This window comes from Pteropus medius, unplaced genomic scaffold (genome assembly GCF_902729225.1).
Source record: "Pteropus medius unplaced genomic scaffold, Ma_sr-lr_union100, whole genome shotgun sequence".
Lineage (NCBI taxonomy): Eukaryota > Metazoa > Chordata > Mammalia > Chiroptera > Pteropodidae > Pteropus > Pteropus medius.
In genome coordinates, this window is record NW_024354360.1 from 2,993,303 (window position 1) to 3,015,607 (window position 22,305).

The 22,305-nt window shown below is 42.0% G+C and overlaps 1 protein-coding gene across 4 annotated transcripts in view; it reads right to left on the reverse strand.

Annotated features, from left to right (window-relative positions):
• Window positions 1–22,305, reverse strand: part of ROR2 (receptor tyrosine kinase like orphan receptor 2) — a 209,944-nt gene that overhangs the window by 33,572 nt on the left and 154,067 nt on the right. For all 4 annotated transcript variants that reach the window (XR_005650502.1, XM_039852182.1, XM_039852184.1 and 1 more), the window contains exons 3-4: window positions 7,101–7,388; window positions 6,291–6,321 (exon numbers count right to left, since the gene is read on the reverse strand). Coding sequence is in view for 3 of the 4 variants with exons in the window: in XM_039852182.1 (XP_039708116.1) it covers window positions 6,291–6,321; window positions 7,101–7,388 (319 nt within the window). In the remaining variant the exon portion in view is untranslated. The remainder of the gene's footprint in view (window positions 1–6,290; window positions 6,322–7,100; window positions 7,389–22,305) is intronic.

A 22,305-nucleotide genomic window follows, 5' to 3' on the forward strand; every position in this document is an offset into this window, starting at 1 on the left:
GATAAGGTGGTGATATTCCAGTGACAAAAACAGAGCTTGTGGATGATTCTAAGCCCACTGATTTTCCCTCTGCCCATCTTTGATTTGGGTAACTTTAAGAGATACCATAAAGGTGGTAGAGGTTAGTCTTCTGAAACACAATCATAGTCAATGGGCAGAAAAGTCATGGCCGCAGAAAAATGACCACCAAGGCAGTGGGTTGGTGCCTCAGTCTACAAGGTATTGATCAAAAGAAAATCACTTGCTAGCACAAAGTTGGCAGATTGACTCAGTTATTAAAAGAATAACTCACTCTGACTGATATTTCAGTCTAGAACTGTAAAATTACTTAACAAGGAACTTTAATATGTAACATAATAGTAATATGTTGAAAGGAGAAAAACTACACAATAACCTGTGTATATGAAAAAGTTAACTGTAAAAATCAAATTTCTATGCAATTCCAATAAAAATACAAACTGATTCATATGGAAGACTGAAAGACAATCATCAAGATTATTTAGAAAAATGGTATAGTAAGGGTAAAGATATTCGTTAGTTCAGGCTGCCATAACAAATACCAGAGACTGGGCAATTTAAATGACAGACATTGATTTCTCACAGTTCAGTTCCTAGCTCTGAGATGGCCACCTTCTCCTTGCTGTGCCCTCATGTGGCAGAGAGAGATAGAGAGATAAAGAGATAGAGAGAAAGAGAGAAATAGAGAGAAAGAAAGAGAGAGATCTCATGTCTTCCTCTTTAAAGGTCCTATCTCTAATACAGTCGCATGTGGGAGGTGTTTAAAACTTCAAAATATGAATTTTTTCTGGGGACAACTTTCCATAGCAATAAGTGAGACTATTTCTCTCTATATAGTAAGATATATTATAAAGCAATATACTGTTAGAATATTGTGGTACAGAAGCTACTGGATGAAAATAGAGAGCATAGAAGCAGATCTGCACATACAGAAATTTCACATGACAAAGGTGATAGTAAATTTATTTATTACAGATGAGGTTATTCATTAGATAGTGACATGGCATTGATATAGAAAAATTCTTATGGTAAAACCCTAGCTTATGCCAGCAGAAAAATCAATTTCAGAAAGAGTAAAAATGATGTAAAATTATATCTAGGATATATTTTAAAACTCTTGCAACTCAATAAGGAAAAGACAAATACTATAAAGAAAAACAGACAAAATACAGTCTATTCTAGTTATTTGTGGTAGTTATTTTCTGTAAAGTCACTGCAAACACAGAATTAGTAAATACTGAGTCATTGTTCTCAGTGGAAAAACAGAGAGTTTATTGCAATTGTGGTCATAACATTTTCATCAACCGATCAATACATAACTTTGTTTTATGTGTTTGTTTCTATTTTATTAACATTGAGCTCACTGCCAGCAGTACTGTAACTCATGCTTGAACGAAGAGGCTTATCTAGCAGGTATTTCTTCCATAAGGCACATCATGGCCTTCCTCACCTAGGAACACTAGACAGCACTTCAGCACAATGCTTGGGGCCATTTTAAACAGCAAAATCACCAATGAAAAGCACAAAATATAAATAGACCTCAGAAAGGACACCTGTTTACAGTAGGAGAACTAAAACAAGAAGGCAGACCTGACCTCAGCTGGGAACATGTACCTTGGGCGACTCAAAATTTTTCACTCCTCTGCACCTGTCCATGAGTGAATATTAATTTTGGGGTTACAAAGAAATTTTAGTGAGTAACAATTTACAAGTATGGAATCCATACAAAGAGGATAAACTATATAAATGGGCAATTCAATGGCAATTAAACTAACAAAAATATGTTCAACTTCACTATTTACTGGTTAAGTCCAATGTAAAATTACTACAAATTACTACTGGACTTCTAGGACATTGGCAGAATCTGAAGTTCTGATAATACCACATGCTGGAAAATGTGGGGAAATGAGAATGTGTGCATCGCTGGTGGGACTGTGAACTCTTCAACCACTTGGAAAGGCAATCTGGCCATACCTGGTAAAGGTGGGAAGTGCACGCCCACAATTCCACTCTCAGGTCTCTATCATCAGAGGACTCTCACCCATAGGGACAAGGAGGTATGGACAGACTTTCTCATAAGACAGTTCTATCAGTGAAAACAACCAACCTTCATTCAGCAGGAACATGCATGATTAAAGTGGAACTGACTCATTGAATGGAATGCTGTATAATCGTTAAAATGAACAAAACCTACATGTATTAACATGAACTTTCAGACTGAAAAACCGTCCTCACCAATCTCCAAAAAAAAAAAAGGTACTTATACGCTATTTACAAGAGACCTACATAAAATGGAACATAAAAAGGTTGAAAAAAAAGTGGGACAGGAATAGCAAACAAAAAGAAAGTAGGTGCAACAATATTATTTGGCAACTGAACTCAAGGTAAAAAGCATTAAAAGAGACTTAAAACAAAACTAAACATAAGCTATATTGCCTCAAACCTATAGGTATTTAAGAACATACACACGAATTTAATAAATAAAAAATTTATAGAAATTGTAAACCCAGAATGAGTATAGATGACTTTCACAAATTTTCAGATATCTGTAACCCATGTGGACAAAAAAATATATAGACTTTTTTTTTTATAACATACTTAACATGTGATCTAATATATAAATCGAGATATGTGTGGCCACCATCAGAGCGCACATATTTTTTGAAATAACAGGAAATAGTCACAAAAATTAACCATATCTAATTGGTCACAAAGAAAATCTTAACAAATTACCAAAAGTAAATACATCCCACATTCACTGATAAGAAATGCAACAAAAATCAGAAAATAACAAAAAACAAAAACCCATGTGTTTGAGGGCAGGAGCGGGAAAAATGGAGCCAAAATGGCATTCAGAGGAAACTTTATAGCTTTAAGTTGCATTTGCTTGAAAATTTTGAATGACTAATAAAAATTACTTTTTTAAGATGTGAAAATGACGTGAAGATCATTTGAGTTAAAATTTGCATACAATGAAATGCACAAGTCTTAAATATTCCATTAATAATACCCACCAGAATAGCTCAACTTAAAATGACTGACCAGACCATATGCTGGTGAATACATGCAGGGACCAGAACTCTCCTACCTCTGGTGTGAGCGCAAAGTGAGTGGTACAGCCACCTCAGGAAAAGGTCTGGTATTTCTTACAAAACTCAGCACACATATACCCTATAAGCCGGAAATTCTACTCCTAGGTATTTACCTAACAGAAATGAAAATAAACTTGCCCACAAAAAACTTGTGTGAGAATATCCATCACAGCTTATTTGTAATAGTCAAAAGATGCAATCTGCTCACGTGTCCATCAAAAGGAAAACGGATAAACTGACTGGCACTGTCATAGCATGCAACACCATTCAACAACAAAAAGTAGCAGCCTACTGATACATGTACAACATGGATCTATCTTTAATACAATGCTAAGTGAAGGAAGCTGGGCTTAATTGGCTACGTGCTGCAGGATTACATTTCTATGAAGCTCTGAAACACGTAAAACAGGTCCACAGTAGGAAAAAATCAGAATAGTGGTTGCCTGGAGAAGGAGGGGAGTTGACTAGGAAGTTACATGATAGAACTTTCTTTCGCCAGTGACAGGATGTTCTATGCTTGAATAGCAGTTTGGATTGCAGAGGTTTTTGCATTTCTTGCACTTTATTAATGAAATACTTAAGATTTGTGCATTTCATTGTACATAAGTTTTAACTCAAAAAAAAGCAATCTTGTTAATGATTCCCACGCTGAAAAATTTCAGGATAAGTGTACAGATATATACAACTTGTAAAATGAGTAAAAAAAAAATAAGATGGATTGATGGATGGAAAGATAGGCAATAAAGCTAGCACAGTATAATGTAAATGGTAGGATCTAGTTGGTAGGTATATGGATTGCATATTACTATAAAACTATTTCTACTTTTCCATGTGTTTAAATTTTTCACAATGAATGTTAGGGAGAAAAGGATATCTTAAAGCATGAAGAAGGTTCTTGACAGGGCAATTCAATTTAGATATTAATTTTCCCCAAATTTATCTAAAAATTCATTATAATTCCAATCAAAATACCATTATGAATTTTCAGAGAAGTTAGGGTACTCTTTAATAAGACCCATGAAAACCTATATAATTATTGATACATGACAGAAAAACTTAAATTTCTGTGTGATCAAGAAATAAGACAAATACTTATGAAAAATCATTAAGAAACAATGTAAGGGCGATGGGCAAGGGTCATGAAGAGATGGTTGACAAAGAAGTATGAGTGCCAGGAAACACCTATCCTCCAGCAGGCCTCAGCAGTGATGGGGAGGGAGAACAAAGCAGACGACACCAGTTTTCCTCCTTCTGAGCAGCAAAAGTGAAGATTCAGAAATCAGGTTAGAAGCAAGGAGAAACGAGTCCTCTTAATGGGTGGGAGGGAGCGACCTGTGCATGCCAAGTGCATGTCCACTTTATAAACAGGTGGGTACATCCTGTGCCACTTTTTGCCCTACTCTTCAGAATCCCCCCTAGAGAAACTGTCCACCAGTCTCGGGACACAAACAGGGAAACCACTGTGGGTGTGGAAGCAACGGAAATTCCTGCCACTGCAGGAAAAGTCATGCACTCTGTGGACAGGAAGAAAGATTATCAGGGAAATTTGAAATATACTGACACACTGTTAGTTAAACGTCAAATATAATATCATTTATGTAAAAAAGTAGATAAAAGTGAAATACTCTATCTCTCTAGGTACACACAGGTACTAAATGCTGAGAAAGGCCCTGTTTTGGCATACCTATGTGACAATGGAGGCCATCCTGGGGCAAAGGTCAGAGGGACGGGTCAGGGTGAACTTTCACTTTACCAGAACTGTCCAAATTATTTGCAAGAATGTGTTGATTTAATCCATAATTAAAAATGAGAGGAAAATAAGTGTAAAAATATTGTTTTTAAAAGTGAAATTTAAATATGTAAATATATTTGTTACTTACATATTTAACAAATTACATTATAATCATATTTATATATATGATATTATATACGAGCCCTGAATGGCTTCTTCCTGCTCCTGACCTGGGTGCAGTGGGACAGAGCTTTCAGCAACTCTCAGCCTCGTCATTTTTGTTCTGTTCGGGCCTTCGATTAGTTTATGTTTGGGGATGTCTCTGTAGTGTATGGCAGGAGGAGGATGGACTTTTTCTGAGCATGAATTTACATCATAAATTAATGAGACTAGATTAGATTTAGAGCTTGAAAAGAGAAGTATAGTCAGTCCTCATTATTTGCGGATTCCATATTATAAAGTATAATGTTTGCCATATATTTATATAAATTATGATCTAAATGTAAAAGAAAATAATAATTCAGTGTTTGAAATGATTTATACCGTTTTCCAAAGTCTTGCAGACATTTCCTTGATGCAGTTTCTTCCTTCCTCACTTGAATAATTATTAAGGATTCTCACAAATCGGCCTTGTGTAAGCAGCGCCTGATATGTGCTCAGAGGACCCCAGCCCACCCACCACGTCTCAGTGGCCCAGTGTTTATGAGGCACCGGGAGACATGGATGTGCAAACACTGCTCAACTAGGCAACACACAGTGTCTGCGTCACTGCTCAGAACATTTGGAAGTTCACAGCAGGAAGCTATGGCTCTCCGATATGTCTGGGTAGGAAATGAGGACTCCAACTGCCACTGCTAGCCTCAAACACAGGCTCTAAAGAGTGATTCTCAGGCACATGCTGACATAAGAGGTCCAAAGCAGAATCTTCCAACAATGGACGGCTGTGGTGAAAGGCGCTGTATCAGGAAAGAGACCTGAGTTCACAGCAGGAACTGTTCACAGCTCAATAAAGTCCTTGAGCCAGGCTCCGAACCTTTGTCTCCTCATCTTCATCACCGAAGAAGGTTTGAGACCACACCTACAATTGTGGATTGTGCTGGGATTTCAGGAAAAACTGCCTCTCTGGTTCCAAATGTGTTTGGATACCGGGTCCCAGTGGCCCTGGGCAACCTGGTATGCATGCTGATATTCCTACTCTGGAAGGTCATGATCACAGAAGAAACTAGCAATTTCTGTTTTCATGACATTTTCCCTAACATTAAACTGAAAAATACAATTGTTTTCCAGCCCAAATCAAGCACATTGCCATCCTTGTGTGAAGTCCAGCCTTGTGTGAACTTCCAGCAAATTTGGCAAAGACATGTGCTTGCTGGATTTAAAACCTGGATTCTTACATAACGGAAACCCTCAGAGAATGAGAAAATGGTTTGAGGAAAACAGATACTTACTGAAAGTTATGATTTGGGCTGTGTGTTGGACCTAAAAAGAAAAGAGAAGGACACGTTATTAATACTTTGTGATTTGGAGTCAAACTTTTTCCAATCCAGCCAATGGTAGCTGTAGCCAACGGTGCTCATTTGTGGTGAGCTGTCCTCCGCCAGGCTCTGCCCTGCTCAGGAATAGGAAAACCGTGAAGCACGGAGGGGCACTCTGTTTATGCAGAAATGTTTGGATGTATTTTTGGAGTTTTTGTTATCCCTCTCCCCGATCTGATCTCGATTCACGAGATCTATTCTACTAATCAGTGACAGAATGGTCTGCCATTTGTGTGACAGGCTGGGGCATTGCAGAGACCTTCTCACAACTGAGATGAAAGGGGATACACTTCTAGCCATTTAACTCTGTCGCCACCTGTGAACAGAACTGTCATCATCACACTGGGCCAGGTTTCTGTTGGGTGGTAGGTGCTGGACCTCTTGGGGGAGGGGAGACCTCCAGGGCTGTGAGTGGCAGCCTCCCCACAGGGTGACCTTGTGACACACGGCCTGCCCACTAAGTCTCGAAGCTCAGCTTCGAGTATCATGTTCTACATCCAGGTTTAGACCCTCCATCTGTGTCCCTTTTCTTTTATTACCAGTGAATAGGGAGCAGGTTAAGCCGAGAACATGCACAAGGGGAAAGGCCCTGGGGAAAGGCTTTATTGATTTCCTTTCTGCTGGTGTGTGCATGCTCAGTTTCAAACTGCAAATTAATCTTGCACATGGTGGCTGTGATGCTCCCTAGCTGCAAACTAGCAGGCCCACACTGCTGCCACTTACCAAGCCGCACGAACAGGACACCTGTGGCGGTAATGGTCTTCACCCCGTTGGTGGCCACGCACTGGTAGTAGCCAGTGTCCGTTGTGTCCAGGTCTTGGATTCGTAGCCGAGAGCCATACTCTGTCTTCCGGATGATGACACGCCGGGGCTCCTGCACGACTGGGGCATCATTCTTCAGCCATCGCACACTTGGGGGCGGGTTGCCGGCCACCTTGCAGTGCAGAATTGCGGTCTGGCCTTGGACTATGGTGATATTGTTCACTGGCTCCAGAAAGTTCAGAAAGTAACCTGCAAAGGAGAGTGTCACAAAAGAGCAAACTTCAGTGAGGGCTGGAGGGAAGGGCTGCCTGGGCTCCTTCTAGGAGCTGCCTGGGGAAGGCTTCAATTTCTTTCACACACATACAGTACACTCTCATTACTGGCGGTAATTGTGTTCTAGAATGTTGCCAAGAACACTGAATTAAGGAATGTGAAACCACTACTGTGGCTTAGCCTCTGGTCACAGTGTTTACATCAACCTACTACACAGTCTTGTTTTACATGTTTCTATTTAAAGAGATCTTATTTAATATATATTGTTGATTCACTAGCATTGAGCTCACAGCCAATAGTGCTGCAACTCATGCCTGAAGGAAACTTATCTAGCACCCATTTTCTCCATAAGCGCATCACAGCTCTTCACTGTGGAACACTAGATAGCACTTCAGCACTATTACTGGGGGCATTTTAAACAGTGAAATCACCAACAAAGGTGTAAAAAACATGAAGTGACAGACCATGAAAAGGACACCTGTGTACAGCATGAGCTAAAATGATTAGTCAGAGCATTCCTTCCTTCAGCCTCAGCTGGGAACACGTACGGCAGGCAATTCAAAATTTTCCCTGCTCTGGGCGTTTCTGTGAATGACCGTAAAAGTACATGAGTATTGATTTGAGGTTACAAATACATTTTAGGCAATAAAATGTATTTGTAACCTCGCAAATATGGAATCTGCAAATAATGAGGACTGACTATACTTCTCTTTTCAAGCTCTAAATCTAATCCAATCTCACTAATTTATAATGTAAATTCATGCTCAAAAAAGTCCATCCTCCTCCTGCCATACACCACAGAGACTTCTCTAAACATAAGCTAATTGAAGGCCTGAACAGAACAAAAATGATGAGGCCGCGAGTTGCTGAAAGCTCTGTCCCACTGCACCCAGGTCAGGAGCAGGAAGAAGCCATCCAGGGCTTGTACTCTGCAGGGAAAACAGGGCCTAAAAGCAGAATACAGAGCAAGCAGGGCTGGAAATGGTGCCCTGCAATGTGGGGCCCCAATTCAATCCAGGGCAGAAGCACTCAGCTGGTCATACAGGCCATGGGGGACAAGAGGAAGTGAAAGAGCCAGTGGAGGAGAGTGGTGTGTGTATGTTGTGTAGTACGTGTGTGTGGTGTGTTTGGTGTTTATATGGAATATGAGTATGGTGTTTGTGTGGTGTATGTGGGTGTGTGGTATGTGTGTCTGTGGTGTGTGTGTGCGCACATGTGTGCATGCATGTGTGTGTACGTCAGGGGCTGGGAAGTTACTCTCAAGATAAACATGCATGTGAAACTTCCATAACACATTAAAAAAAAAAAGAAACCAAGGCTAAAAAGACAAAACAAACAATCACCAGGAGGTGGACTCTAGAGATAAGAGTGCAATCTGAAGATGACTATAAAAAATATTCATTTTCTGAATCTTTTGGCTTGATTTCTGTTTAGTCCTTATTCTTTTAAGAAATGAAGTTGAAATATTGCAAGATGGCATGTCTCTGTTATTTAACTGGATGGAAAATTACAGGATTTCTAGTGGACCCTGGGGGTAAGTTTCACAAGAAGGGTTAGGGCCCCTAGACCGTTGAGCGGTAAGAGGTAGCTGAGGGGGCAGGAGGCCGTGGGTTTCAAGATGAAGGGATGGTTTTCCTTCACAAAGGGGAGTGGATAGTTATCTGCCTGGAGAGGGGTCACTAATTTGCACTGATTATTACTGTTAATAGTATCATTAGGTTCGACCTCAATTCTCTTCTAGCTAACCCTATTCTCAATACACTGAATTAAGTTGTAGAAGAGAATTTTTATGGACAACAAAAAGCTGGAGGATAACAACATCAATGACAACCCTCTGAAAAGACAGGCTGAATAAAGCAAGGTGACGTTTCCAATGCATGCTCTTCGTTAACTTAACTGCTCCAGGTTGACCTGGGGAAACCTGCATTCCTGGGGTTCCTGCTCTAGACCCTGTGTCTCTGAATACAAAGTCAAATCTGATTTGACAGTTTGAAATGGTTGCTTTGATACAATCTGGGATTCCCAGATTATGGTGAACACATTGTTTCATCATGTTCTGGCCAGGGCCCATCTTAACCAGAGGGTTTCACATGAAGCACTTTCAAGTTGCTTAATAGTCAAATGCCTCATTAAGGTCTTTTTAACACTAAATGCACAGTAGGGCATATAAAATAGTCATCAATTTGTCATTTAAAATAGCAAATGACATATTAAAGTCACAACAATCTCTCTTCCTTGTGGCAAAAGTTTAATTATAATTCTCATCTCTACACTGATGACAAACTGTGACTTTCCAGCAGACCATGCAATACTTTGTGAAAAGACAGTCTGTGCCTCTGAGCTGACTAGCAAAAATCTGAAGGAGCATATCCAGAGGTTCTGAAGGCCAGGACACGGTGGTCACTGCTGATTGTCATCTCATCCATTTGGGGGGCTTGGCTCCAGAGTCATTCTGCCACCACCTCCCTCCGTTTTTAGGGCATTTGTGTACATCAACTTGGGATATCTCTATTGATCAGCTACATATCTTGAAAGATATAGAAGAAACATTTGTCTAGAAAGGGAGGCGAGTGGTTAGAGAAGAAAGCTAAGAACATTCCTTTGTACAACTTAGAAGGACACCAGGGGAGAAAGTGGGACTGTCCAATTACCATAAAGAGACTATCTATTTCTTTGCAAGAATATCTTTTTTACACTGAATGGGTATGGAAACATGGAATTCTTCTTTATCGTTCCCCTCAACAGCTTCTTCTGTACCCTTCATTGACAAGATGACAACGGTTTAGATATAGGTTTTCAGTGTCCCCCATGAAGACTCCTTTTTCAGAACTACAGACTAGGAAAGATAATCTCCTGCCAATTCTGCATGGACAGCTTGGTGTCAATCTCTATTTAACTTTGTGAAACCATCCACTGGAATTAGAACAAGGCTTAGTTCAGAAATGGTGCCAGTATTTCCCTTTTAGATGCTTTAGTTATAATAGCTAACATGGGCTGAAGAAATCTACATGTGTTGGAATCAAGTACCTTACACAGTTGATTTAATTATTTAATTATCTATTTACATGACATAGTCGAAATAAGCAAATCCATACAAAATACGCAAAACAGAAAACAAAGTAGTGGTTGCCAGAGGCTGAGGGAGGGGAAATTAAGGAATGACTCTTAGTGGGAATGGGGTCTTCCTTTGGGGTGATGAAAATGTCTGAAACTAGAGAGTGATGATGGCTGTACATTACGACATTATAAATGTAGTCCTGGGGTCAGGAAATGCCCCCTGAGGAGTATGGACAAGGTCACACCAGGTAGACCAACCACATAAAATCAGGAGGGGAGCGGAGGCATCAAGCAAAGGGGAGGAGACCACTGTGTACTGTCAATTACCCTCAGCTTTGCGCAGGCCTTGGGGTAAGGCTACCACTGATTTCCTCTGAGCCCGAGGCGCCCCATTTATGAAGATCCTCTTCACTCTCAACTAGATGAAAACTCAGCATGAAGCGACACCTTCCTCAGTTTATAGAAAACAAAGGAGAATCTAGTGAAGTGATCTAGTCTACATGTGGGGTTCCTACCAATTCTTGATTTTACACTGTCTAAACCAGTGGGGCAAATCTTTCTTCACATCGGGATCACCTGGGAGCTTATAAAAATCATCCACTTGTACCCTATGGCAATTAACTCCCAGTCAGTGCCTGGGCAATGGCATCTGACAAAAGCCCTTAAGCGTGTGGCCTGGGCTGAGAACCGTTATTCCAAAGGGCTGAGGACAAAGAAAAGCTGTAGTTTCAGTGAACTAGACCAATCCAATAATGAACACAGAGCAGACCAGAAACAACACTGAGAAGAAGCATCACTGGAGGGTAATACTGGGACTGGAAAGCACATTCCTAAATGGCAGGCACCTATACTTGGGGAGTCTCCAGATGCAGTGGCATGCAGAAGGCCTGTCCAGCTGGGAATGGACAGGGCGGAATCTCCATGGATGGCACCCACGTCCTAATCTAGGCCTTGAATCAGCCTCCTTCATATTCTATAGGCCACTCAGAGAGACTAAAACCATAGATCGATATCATAACTTCATAAATTCATAGCTCCTTCCCTAGGGGGTTTAGCAAAACTTAGACTTCAGGAAGAAAGTAAGTAGATGGATAATGGAGAAAAGCTAATTTATATCCATGGTATTAATGCTTCTATAATTCTCTCTACCCTTCCCATACTCTCCCCCACAGGAAGTGGGGGTGGGTCCCTTGCTCTTCCTAAAACACACCCAGCTTGCCCCTCATTGTGCTTGGCCGAGAATATCCTGTCCTCCAATTTTTGCTATTTCTCAAGAGACAAGTCTCTGCCAAAATGTTAACGCCACAGAGGGTGTTTCCCTGGCTGTCACCTAAAACAACCTCCCCGCCATTTCTAACCTTGCCTCCATCCCACTGATCTTGGTCTGTTGCTGTGGCAACATCACATCTGTTCAATTATGATGACTAAAATACATTTAGACATCAAGAATAACAAATGTTACTTTTTGGGCTAGTTTCTCAAACTTAATTTGGAATCATCCTGACAAGCTCATTTAAAAATTAGGGCTTTGATAGAGAACTGCTTTTATAGATGATTTGTATAAAACTGCCCTCTTGACAATATTGAGAAAGCAAAGTCTATGTCACTATTCCAGACCTTTTCATCTATTCAGAAAAGCATTATCATTTTCTTCATATAGATTTTCACATTTTTAGGCAGTTTTCTAGGTATTTTGTAATTTTCCTTACTATTCTGTGAATTGGTTTTACTTCTATTATTTCCACATAAGTGGTTTAAGGCTTACAGGAAAACTATCAGATGTCTATATATTGTACTAATTTCTTATTGCTGTTGTAAAAATTAGCACAAATTAATAGAGTAAAACAACACAAATTTACTATCTTACACTTCAGGAGGTCAGAAGTCCTAAATTCAAGGTGTCGCAGGACTGCGTTCCTTCTGGAGGCTCTGGGAGAGTCTTTTCCTTTGCCTTTCTTGGCTCCTGGAGGCCACCGCATGCCCTGGCTCCTGGCACCTTCCTCGCTTCACTACCACCTCTGCTTCTTGTCACACCTCCAAGTAATGACTCTGATCTTCCTGCCTACCCCTTACAAGGGCCTCTGTGGTCACACTGGGCCCACCTGGATCACCCAGGACCATTTCTCGTCTCAAAATCCTTAACTTAATCCCATCTGCAAAGTCACTGTGTCATGAAAGGTGACATGTTCATCAGTTCCAGGGATTACAATGTGGGCATCTTGAGAGCCATTATTCTGTCCACCATGTATACTTTGCTTTTATCTTGCCATTTTACTGAGCTATATTATTAGTTCAACTAAAGCCCATCCTTCCCTCATTTCTCTCTCTCTCTCCAGAAAACTGGTATGCACTATTCCAACACATATTTGCATTAGTTCATATTTTTAGAAATTTTCTCTGGAAGAATATCTTTGCTAGTTTTTTTTTTCCCCACTCAAAGCCAGGCTGGGATTTATCTGTTATTGCAGTTCATTTATTTTAATTACTGTATAATGTTCCATTATACAAGCAATCCACAATTTCTTTATCCATTTCCCATTTGAGGGGCAGTAAGTTGTTCCCACAGTTTTTCTAGTTCACACAAGTGTTTAATGACCACCTGTATACATCTCACCCTGAACATGTACAAAAGTACCTCAAAAGTATACACCTGGAGGAAGAAGTGCTAAGCCATAGAGCCTTGAAATCTTTCATTTCTCTAGGTCTCAGAAGAGCTTGAAACCATTTGTACTCTACTAACAATGTCTTAAAAAGTATTGCCCCACAACTTTGCCAGCTTTGCCAGCATTTGCTGTTTTGGGCTTTAAAATGTTTGCCAATCTGACATATGCTAATTTTTTAGTTTCTATATTAAGAATTCCTCATGAGCTTGAGCATCTTTTGGAAAGTTTTTGGTCATCGGGGCTCTCCTTCTGTAGCTGTCTGTTCAAATCTTTACACTGTGGCTCTTTTCTAACTTCTGCAGTTAATGAATTTTCTTTTTCCTTTTCTAATGTATGTGTCAATGAAGTAAAATTTCCCTTCAACTTCTTTAGCAATCTAATAAATTCTTTAGCAATCTAATAATTTTTTTCTTTTAGCTATGAATTATTAAAAGTGCTTTCATCACACTGTTTTCACAAAGCATAGCCTGTGTGGTAATGACTCTTTGACAACACTGAAATATGCTTTGTGGCTAGTGTAGCATCAATTCCTGTAAATGCTCCACATCTGATTGCTAAGAATGCATTTTCTCTAATTGCTTAGTGCAGGTGTTATGTGTACACACCCATTAGATTAAGCTTGTCAATTTTGTTGTTCAAATTGTTCATGTTCTTATCTATTAGAATTTGGCAGTTCCCAACATTTTTGGCACCAGGGACCAGTGCTCCTATGAGAATCTCATGCCTGATGATCTGAGGTGGAGCTGAGGTGGAGATGCTAGCACTGGAGCAGCTGCAAATACCGATGAGGCTTTGCTGGCTCACTCGCCTGCCACTCACCTCCTGCTGTGCGGCCCGGTTCCTAATGGGCTATGGGCTGGTGTATTAGATTCAATGAGTTATATGTCAGCTGCTTCTGTATTTATCAAACAGCTACTGGTAATTCTGTCAAGTTGTATTGCTGGGTGCAATAAACTTCAGGTTTATTTCATCATTTGGTCCTTATATCATTATGTAAGGCTTTTGTCTAAAAAGACCATTCTGTCTGATATTAATGTAGCTATTTCAGGGTACTTTGATTAACACAGTCCTACTCTTTATTTTTAATTTTTAAATCATTTTAATGATTATATATTATACATGAATCTTGTAAAAATAACAACTTAACATGTTATTATGAATCTATATGTAGTCATCTATGAGTTTTTAACTGATGGGTTTTATTTTTAATGTTTTTATTTTGTCTCTTAATTTCCTTTCCTATTTTTTACTGTTTTTTCTTTATTTTCCCTTTTCTTGTTTGAAAGTTATACTTAAATGGCTAATCAGTCTCCCAAATACAATCAAATACAAGCACTCTGAAATGTTGTGAGCTGCAATGATCCCCAAACCACCACGGCTTTGAGTTACTGCTTCTCAATGCTTTAGTTACTGTTTTTAAGCCCCATGTGGTCATTATTATTGACGATTTTTACTATACTAACAGAGTCATTTAGATTGCTGACCTATTTACCAAGTTCTTTCTTTGTCAACACTGCCTGCATCTCACTCCTTCCTCCTAATTATAGTCATCCTTCTCTGGATAAAGCACTGAGGCTGTAAACACTTAGTCTTGGTCTGAAAATACCTGTTAATTTACCCTTTAGTAACAGTTTAGCTGGGTACAGAAGTCTAGACTGACAATTACAGTACCATCTTCTGGGTTTTGCAGTTACTATTGCAAGTCTTGCCAGTTCTTGTTCTTTTGCGAGTAATCTGACCTTTCTTCTTCTCTTAGGCTACTTTTCATATTTCCCCTTTGTCTTTGCCATTTTAAAGTATTGCCAACTGTGAATTTATTTTTATTTTAGCCTCCTTGGGCCTCAGTGCCAATCCTAATATCTGAAGATTTGTGCCATCCATCAGTTGTGTAAAATTCTCCACCAAAATCTCCTGAAATATTGTTTCTCCCTTTCCCTTTATTTCTCCTTTGAAATCTCTCTCTAGATATATGCTGAACTTCCTCATGTGATTCCTCATGCCCTTTACCTACTTTTATGTTCCCTGTCCTTTATTTTTATCTTTAGCTATCAACGATCTACTCCTTAACCTGAAGTTTCTCATTTCATCAACTGTAATTTTCATTTCAAGAAGGTTTACTTGGTTCCTTTATTCTTCCTTTATCTTTAATCCTTTGGGGTTTACTGTTTGCTAACTCCCCACTCACCCTGGGCCTCTCCAAGTGTGCTTTATAATTTTTCACTGTCTGGCTGGTTTTCCTATGGGACTCCCTGGATGCCCAGGTCCCTGTGACAGGCAGTGCCAAGTCTCCATGTGAAGGCTGGGGCTCGGGATTTCCCAAAAACATTCCAGTCATGTAGATTTGGTTTCCCGAGGTGTGGTTCCAAGTTTGAATGCTCATGAGGAGAACACCTGTGTCTCCCACCTGGAGCCAGGGCCGAGGCACTCACTGGGCTTATGGGTGAAACCGCTCCTATCCCAGGACTGCAGCCCCCAGGACTCCTGGCTTTCTATGGAGGCTTATCCACAACACCTCTGCTCTCCAGACCTCCTGGGTTCCCTTCCGACTTGATGTTAAAACCCAGGGCTCCGATACAGCTGAGCCTAGCAGCATGGTTTCTGTAGCAGGGCTGATATTTCACAGGCCTTGTATTAGGGTACAAGAAACGTAAACATCTTCATTTTCCTAAAACCAAACTTGATTTTTGTCTCAATCCCTTATTTCTCCTGATTGAAAGATAAATACATGCAATTCCCAGTGAAATCAGTAACTTCAATGTATTTATTTTTTCATATAATCTCACTCAGGATTTTCCTATTCCTGGATATTCTCTCTAGAGGAGCATTTGCGTTCTGGGAGGTTATTCTAGCATCGAAGCATTGGAGGACCTGACAAATGTGCAGATGCCCTTTGCCCACACTAGCTTTGCTGAAGTGTCCATGTCTTTTATAGGTACTCCTTCTCCTCTGGCACCCAGATGCATCAACATCTGCTCCACAGCCACATGGTGGCACCACCTGTCACTTTTGGGCAACCTATGTCAGAACTGCATGATATCTTCAGAACTGCCTCAGGTAAACTTTTTCCCAGGATAACTAGTCTGTTCTTTAAGGCTGCCAAGGAAGTGGGACCAACTCAAGTGATTCCTGCCTCAGCACCCAGGATGCCACAATTCTGTTTCATTTCTATTCCTGGCTCCTAGGCAGTTCTCCATCTCTCTTGCAAGTTCATCTAAGCATTTACATTTTTGACTAATATCTGACTGAACACTTACATGTAATTTAAGAAGGAGAGTGGCCAAGTTAGTTTGTCCACTCTTTCTAAATGTTATGAATTCTCTGGAGACCAAAATAAAAGCTAGAAAGTAAGTTCTCTAAAGATGAAGCACCACACTGCTCTCTCCCTTCACAGCCAGCCATTTAATTTCTTTGCTTCATTTCTCTTATGTGCAAAATACGGGATTTGTACTAACCAGTGCTAAGCTCCCCACTAGCTCACACAGGCTTCCTCGAGAGCTGCCCCAAACCTCTCCAGGCATGACTGAACAGGCCTCGAGGAGTCAGGCATAGCAACTGAGAACTAGGCTCACCTGGATACAGCATCAGTGAGGAGAACAGAAGTCTCCACTTTTAATTACCCAAGAGGGTTCCCCTTCTTAACAGCAGGGTGACTTTTATGACGGACATTGATGGATTCCATCTCCCCGCTGCCCAGGCCAGCTCTCTGCTCACCCCTGACTCTGGACAGTGGAGCTGAGTCCAAGCATGAAGACACACTGGTGGCAGAAGGGACAGGAGGACCCATGACCGGGAACACCCTTCTGGCTTCAGAGTCACATCGATGCTTAGTGATTTTTTTTTTAATCCCAACCAACCATCCATCCACACATTCACCAACTCAGTCAGATTACTTAGGTGTTTGAGGGTCCGCTTGTTGACCAGGCCACACTGACAGGTCTGGGAAGGAGATAAAGAAAGCCTTATCTATGAGGGGTAACAAGGTCATAGGGTTTTGATTGGTGGGAAACAAAACAGACAACCTGCCTGGAAGGACAGGTGACTAGGAGACCCTGAGAGCCCCAGGGAGGAAATAAAGATGCTCTTCCAGGGTTAAGTATTTATAGGTCAATAAATCAGATGGGGGTGGTGGCAGTGGGACACTCCTCCTCAGACTCTCCCACTGAGCTGTCTAGTGGTCTGCATAGGGCCAGTTGTATAAAATAGAATGGGGGTTGCTGAGCAAGAGAGCAACAGGGGAAGGAGAAGAGGGTATGAGATTAGAAAGAATGAGAATCAGAGAGAATGAGAAAAACAGGAGAAAGTGAAATAAAAGGAACTGAGAGATAGAGAAAAGTACCTGAGTGTTTGCACTTTTGGAGAAGGGTACTGGGCAGTGAACTGTGTCCCCCAAAGATGTATGCTGGAATTCTGATCCCTGGAACCTGTAAATGGCACCTTATTTGTACCACTGCAAATGCTATCAAGATGAGGTCATATGGGGGTCCCTACTCCAATAGTTAGTGTCCTTATAAGGACATTTGAACACAGGCACACAGAGAAGGCCATGTGACAACAAAGGCAGAGAGGAGAATGATGCTGCCACAAGCCATGAAACTGTAAAGACTGCCAGCAATAGAAGCTAGGAGAGAGGCACACGACAGTTTCTCTCTGAGAGCTTCCAGAAGGAACCAACCTTGCCAACACTTTGATTGGGGACTTCCAGTCTCCACGACTGTGAGAAAATAAGCTCCTATTGTTTAAGGCACCTAGTCTGTGAAGCTTTGTTATGACAGCCCTCTGAAAGTAATGGAAAGGGGCAGAAGGACTGAAGGTAGGAAACAGCTCAAAAAACCAAGATCTACACAATACAGTATGACACTCATATCCTCACAAAGGGACAGGGCCATGAATGAACACACACACAGATACAGAGAGGTGAAATGTATACACACAGAAACATACACACACACACATACCAGAGACAGCCATAAGACAACCACACATGAATAAGCCCATTGCAGTGTTTAAGCCCAAGGAGCTGAGGAAGAAGAATCATCACTGCCTTCTCTGCCACTTCAGTAGGAAGGATAGCTGTTGACAATACTGGCCAGACGACAGTAGCCTCCAGTTGCCATGACTCCATCCCAGCTGCGGCCCTGGTGGTAGAAGCTACCCAAGGAAAGCGAGAGGGGTTTGAGAGGGGACCCTGGGAAGGAGAGATAAAGAGGAAGACTTAGAGGTAAAAATCAGCCAGGTGCATCCCTGCCCTTCCCAGGTAGGCTCACATGCACCCCTGTCCAAGGCCCCTGTCCCCAATCTCAGCCCTGGACAACACTACTCTGAACACTTTGAAACCTCTTATCTGTGGGTCAGGGTTTTCTCCTAGCACCATTCGGTTTGACCACATCCCAGAGAAACCAATGGGTACTGCAAATTCACAGCCGGCAGGTCAGGGGTACTCAACAAATGGCCTTCACCTTGAGAGTGTCACAGGCTCAGAGCCTGGAAACCCCATGTGAGCTCTGTCCAGAGGAAGTTGGGAAACATTTTAGGCCTTCTGTACACTCCCCCAGGTTACAATAATGGGCCAAGGGATAGTCAGCGAGGAACTGCAGGGGCCCAGACTTACAGCTCAGCCTGGGCCCATGTTCCCAGTCATAGACTTAACATGGTATCTGCAATTAACGTGCTGTTTTCAATTTTACCCCATCAGCTGTGGAGACTTTCACTCTATAGTAAACTCCAGGAAACAATCTCAATCTCTCTCAATCTCTCTCTCTCTCTTTCCCCCCTTCCCTTTCTCCTTCCCTCTCTCCCTCACCTTCTCTCGCTCTCTCTCTCACACACACACACACACACACCAAGAGTTCCAAAATAAATCAGAAATGCACCTAAAATATATGCTGTTCAATCCATATATCCTACATGAATTAGGAACCAACACTCAGTAAACAGAGAACAGGCTTTGTTTCCATTGTCAATGTGGTGACCTCAGCTGACTGCTTTGTTTTCTCTGTTCAAGGAAATTTTAGTTCAGCTCCACAGCACAGCATGTTACAAATAGCATGGGACAGCTTGGTGAGTAGGCATTGGTTCTTGCTCTGGAATTTAGAGTGCCCTTGAGATCACCTATAACTGCAATGTATCCTCCTCCAACAGGGAGAGTCAGAAACTCTCCTCCTGGTTTCTGCATGGCCAGTAAGCAGCTCTCCTCAGGCCGGAGACATGGCCCGCCAGGTCTGCTGTGGGAGGCTGCAGAATGGACACGACCAGCACCACCTGCCTGGCCTCTCAGAAATTATCCACTTCCCACAAACATTCCACAGTACTGATTTTACAAAATCTTAGATGTGTGACATATGCACTTAAAGCATGGCCTTGGAACAAAAGAGCAAATGGTTTCTAGGCCCAATGTACTCTTTTGTAATAACAATAACAAATCGTGTGTCTAATGTAGCAAGGAACACAAAACTCCTGTTAAATGTCCACTCCCATGTTACACAGTACTATAACCAGAGTCGGGTTTAATCCTAATGATGACAGTACTTTGGCATATGGAAATTTCGGGCAAACTTTTCAATTCTAAATCACAAAGTCTTTTGTGTTCATTTTCTCTTCTAGATAGGCTTTTTGCTCTGGGATCTCTATCTCTCAATACTAACCACCAATTAATTGCACATTAAGTGGTCAATACTGGCACAGTGCATCTGAATAAAAAAGCTCAGGCAGAGTGGTTATATCACTCACTAATGACCTGGTCTGCCAACCATTTTCACCTGCCTGCAATTTTACAGATGTGTGGGCATCATAAATGGTAAGTGGATTAAAGAATAAGCTCATACAATCCATACAACTATTATTACATTTTATATATGATTTAAACCAAATGTGACCAGGCAGTGATAGTCTCAGAAGCCCTTTAAACAAAAACGCACATGGATAATGAATATGGCACTGCCAGATCAATTCCTATCACTGAGGGTATGGGGGCGGGGGGCGGTGCACAGGAAGGAAGGCTAGAGGGAGTCCCCTTTTGTGCAAGAGCCATAACCTAAAAGAAAGTAAATCACGCTGCAGGACGAGAGAACTGGGCTGCACTGGAATATAGGGCCCCTGGGTTTCCCTGAGACTCCCTAGGGACTGCTCACTAGAATCCTGTCCCCCAAGGGGCTGCTTAGGTATCCACACCTGGAAACTGATCTCCAACAACGATCACAATTGTGATGACAAAAAATGGCATCAGCATCCAGCCACTGTTTCCTGGGTAAGTGCTGTCTCCTAGGCCCTTCTCATCCCTCCAATGGCTGGGGGTTGACATGAGGCCCAGAGCACTGCCCTGGCCCCAATAGGAAGGTGAAGCCGCCATGCAATCCAGGTCTGTCTTCTGGGCAAACCAAGCTCAGACTGCTGCATTCTCCATACTACACTGCCCCATGCTGCCACCATGGGGAAAAGGCCAGGCTGCTGTGGCTTTCTGCTTCCTTCTCTACAGTAAGTTTTCACCTAATGTCCTTGATAGGTTCTGTGAAATTTAGTGAAAGGGTGTATAACAAAACCAACTTTATCATAAGCTAATTGATATAAACAAGAGTTAAATTCCTACGGCATCGCATCAAAGTCATAACAAAACGACACTGACTCAAACAACATTATTTGAAGACCTGGTGTACTGCCCTTCTACAAGCATTTGTACACACACACACACACACACACACACACACACACACACAGCCGCGTGACTGGTTTTCCTCTGCAACTAGTGTTTCTGTGCCTTGAAGAAGTCCAAGGCTGGCTTCTAAACTACCTGAAACCCTCCTCAGCACTGCACAGGTACTGAAGTGTGCATGGTTTAACACGGTCACATGTAGGTTAACAAAGCAGACAGGAGGCAATCAAATCCCAACTAAGCAGAGAACATTAGAGAGCATTGCTCAGATATCAAAAAGGAGATCCAGGAGTCCCACCTGAGGCACTAAATCTGACTTATCAATGTTTGAATCATGTAGCTAGATGGGAATACACGTCTGTATGTTGTTCGGCCCACGGTCATTTCTGCCCCTCAGTCAGCAAATGCTCTTCCAACCCAAGTGGGCCCCGAGGCCTGCAGCCAACTCTGCCTCCCAAAGGGCATCTGTGAGCACTCTGGGTAAGGAACAGCAGTAGCTGGGGCAGTGCTCCACCCCACCCCCGGCTCCTCTCCGCTCTGCAACACCCAGCCCGGGGCCCACAGGGCAGGGCAGGACACTTTCCCAAGGGAGCATGAGAGTCTAAGAATAACTGCAGGTTGTATTCTAGATCGTTACTGTGGTGTGTCCATTTGTCTTTACCCGGCCATACCTCCCTCTTAACTGCCCCTCTGCTTCTCCCCAGCAACCATCATCCTCCAGATCTGCCATGATGATCTTTAAAGAGTGTAAATCAGGTTACACCACATCCTAGGCTGCAACGCTTCCAGAGTGGGGGCAGGGTGGTACTTACAATGAAATAGAACTTCCTCCTGTCATCTAAAGAGCTGTGCATGCTCTACCCAGAGCTACCTGATGGAACTTTCTATGAGAATGGAATGTTCTAGATCTGTGCTGTCCATCACTGTGGTCTCCAGCCATATGTGGCTACTGAGTATCTGAAATGTAGCTAGTAGGTCCAATTAATTTTATTTAATTTTAATTGATTTAAACGTAAAGACTCATGTGTGGCTGATGGCCACAGTATTGAGCCACACAGGCTTTGCACCTACTGACCTCTCAAACCTCCACCACCCCAGCCCATAGGCCCTTACCTTTTCTCAGCTGTCCCAAGACATCAAGTCCTGTTGACCTCAAGGCTTTTGCACGGGTCCTTGCCTTGGCTTAGGACACACCCCCTCCCATCACCTTTTAGTAAATGTCACCTCTTCGGATCTCAATGCAACATCCTGTCTGCAAACCAAGATGCTCCTCTCTTCCCATCTCAGACTTCTGAGAAATGATTTCAGAATGTAACCATCAAAAACTATCTTTCTTCCTAAGAAATGTTTGCTGAGGCCCAGCGCTATACACGAGCTTCCAGAGCACAGGCCTTTGCTCCTGTGGGGACATATCCCTGTCCTGATAGAAGCCCTCCCCAACAAGCAGCCTGGGTGCCTGTGAGGTCACAGCAAACGTGTAACAACTGTGAGGGGGTCAATATGAAAGAACCAACCTGTGTGTCTACTA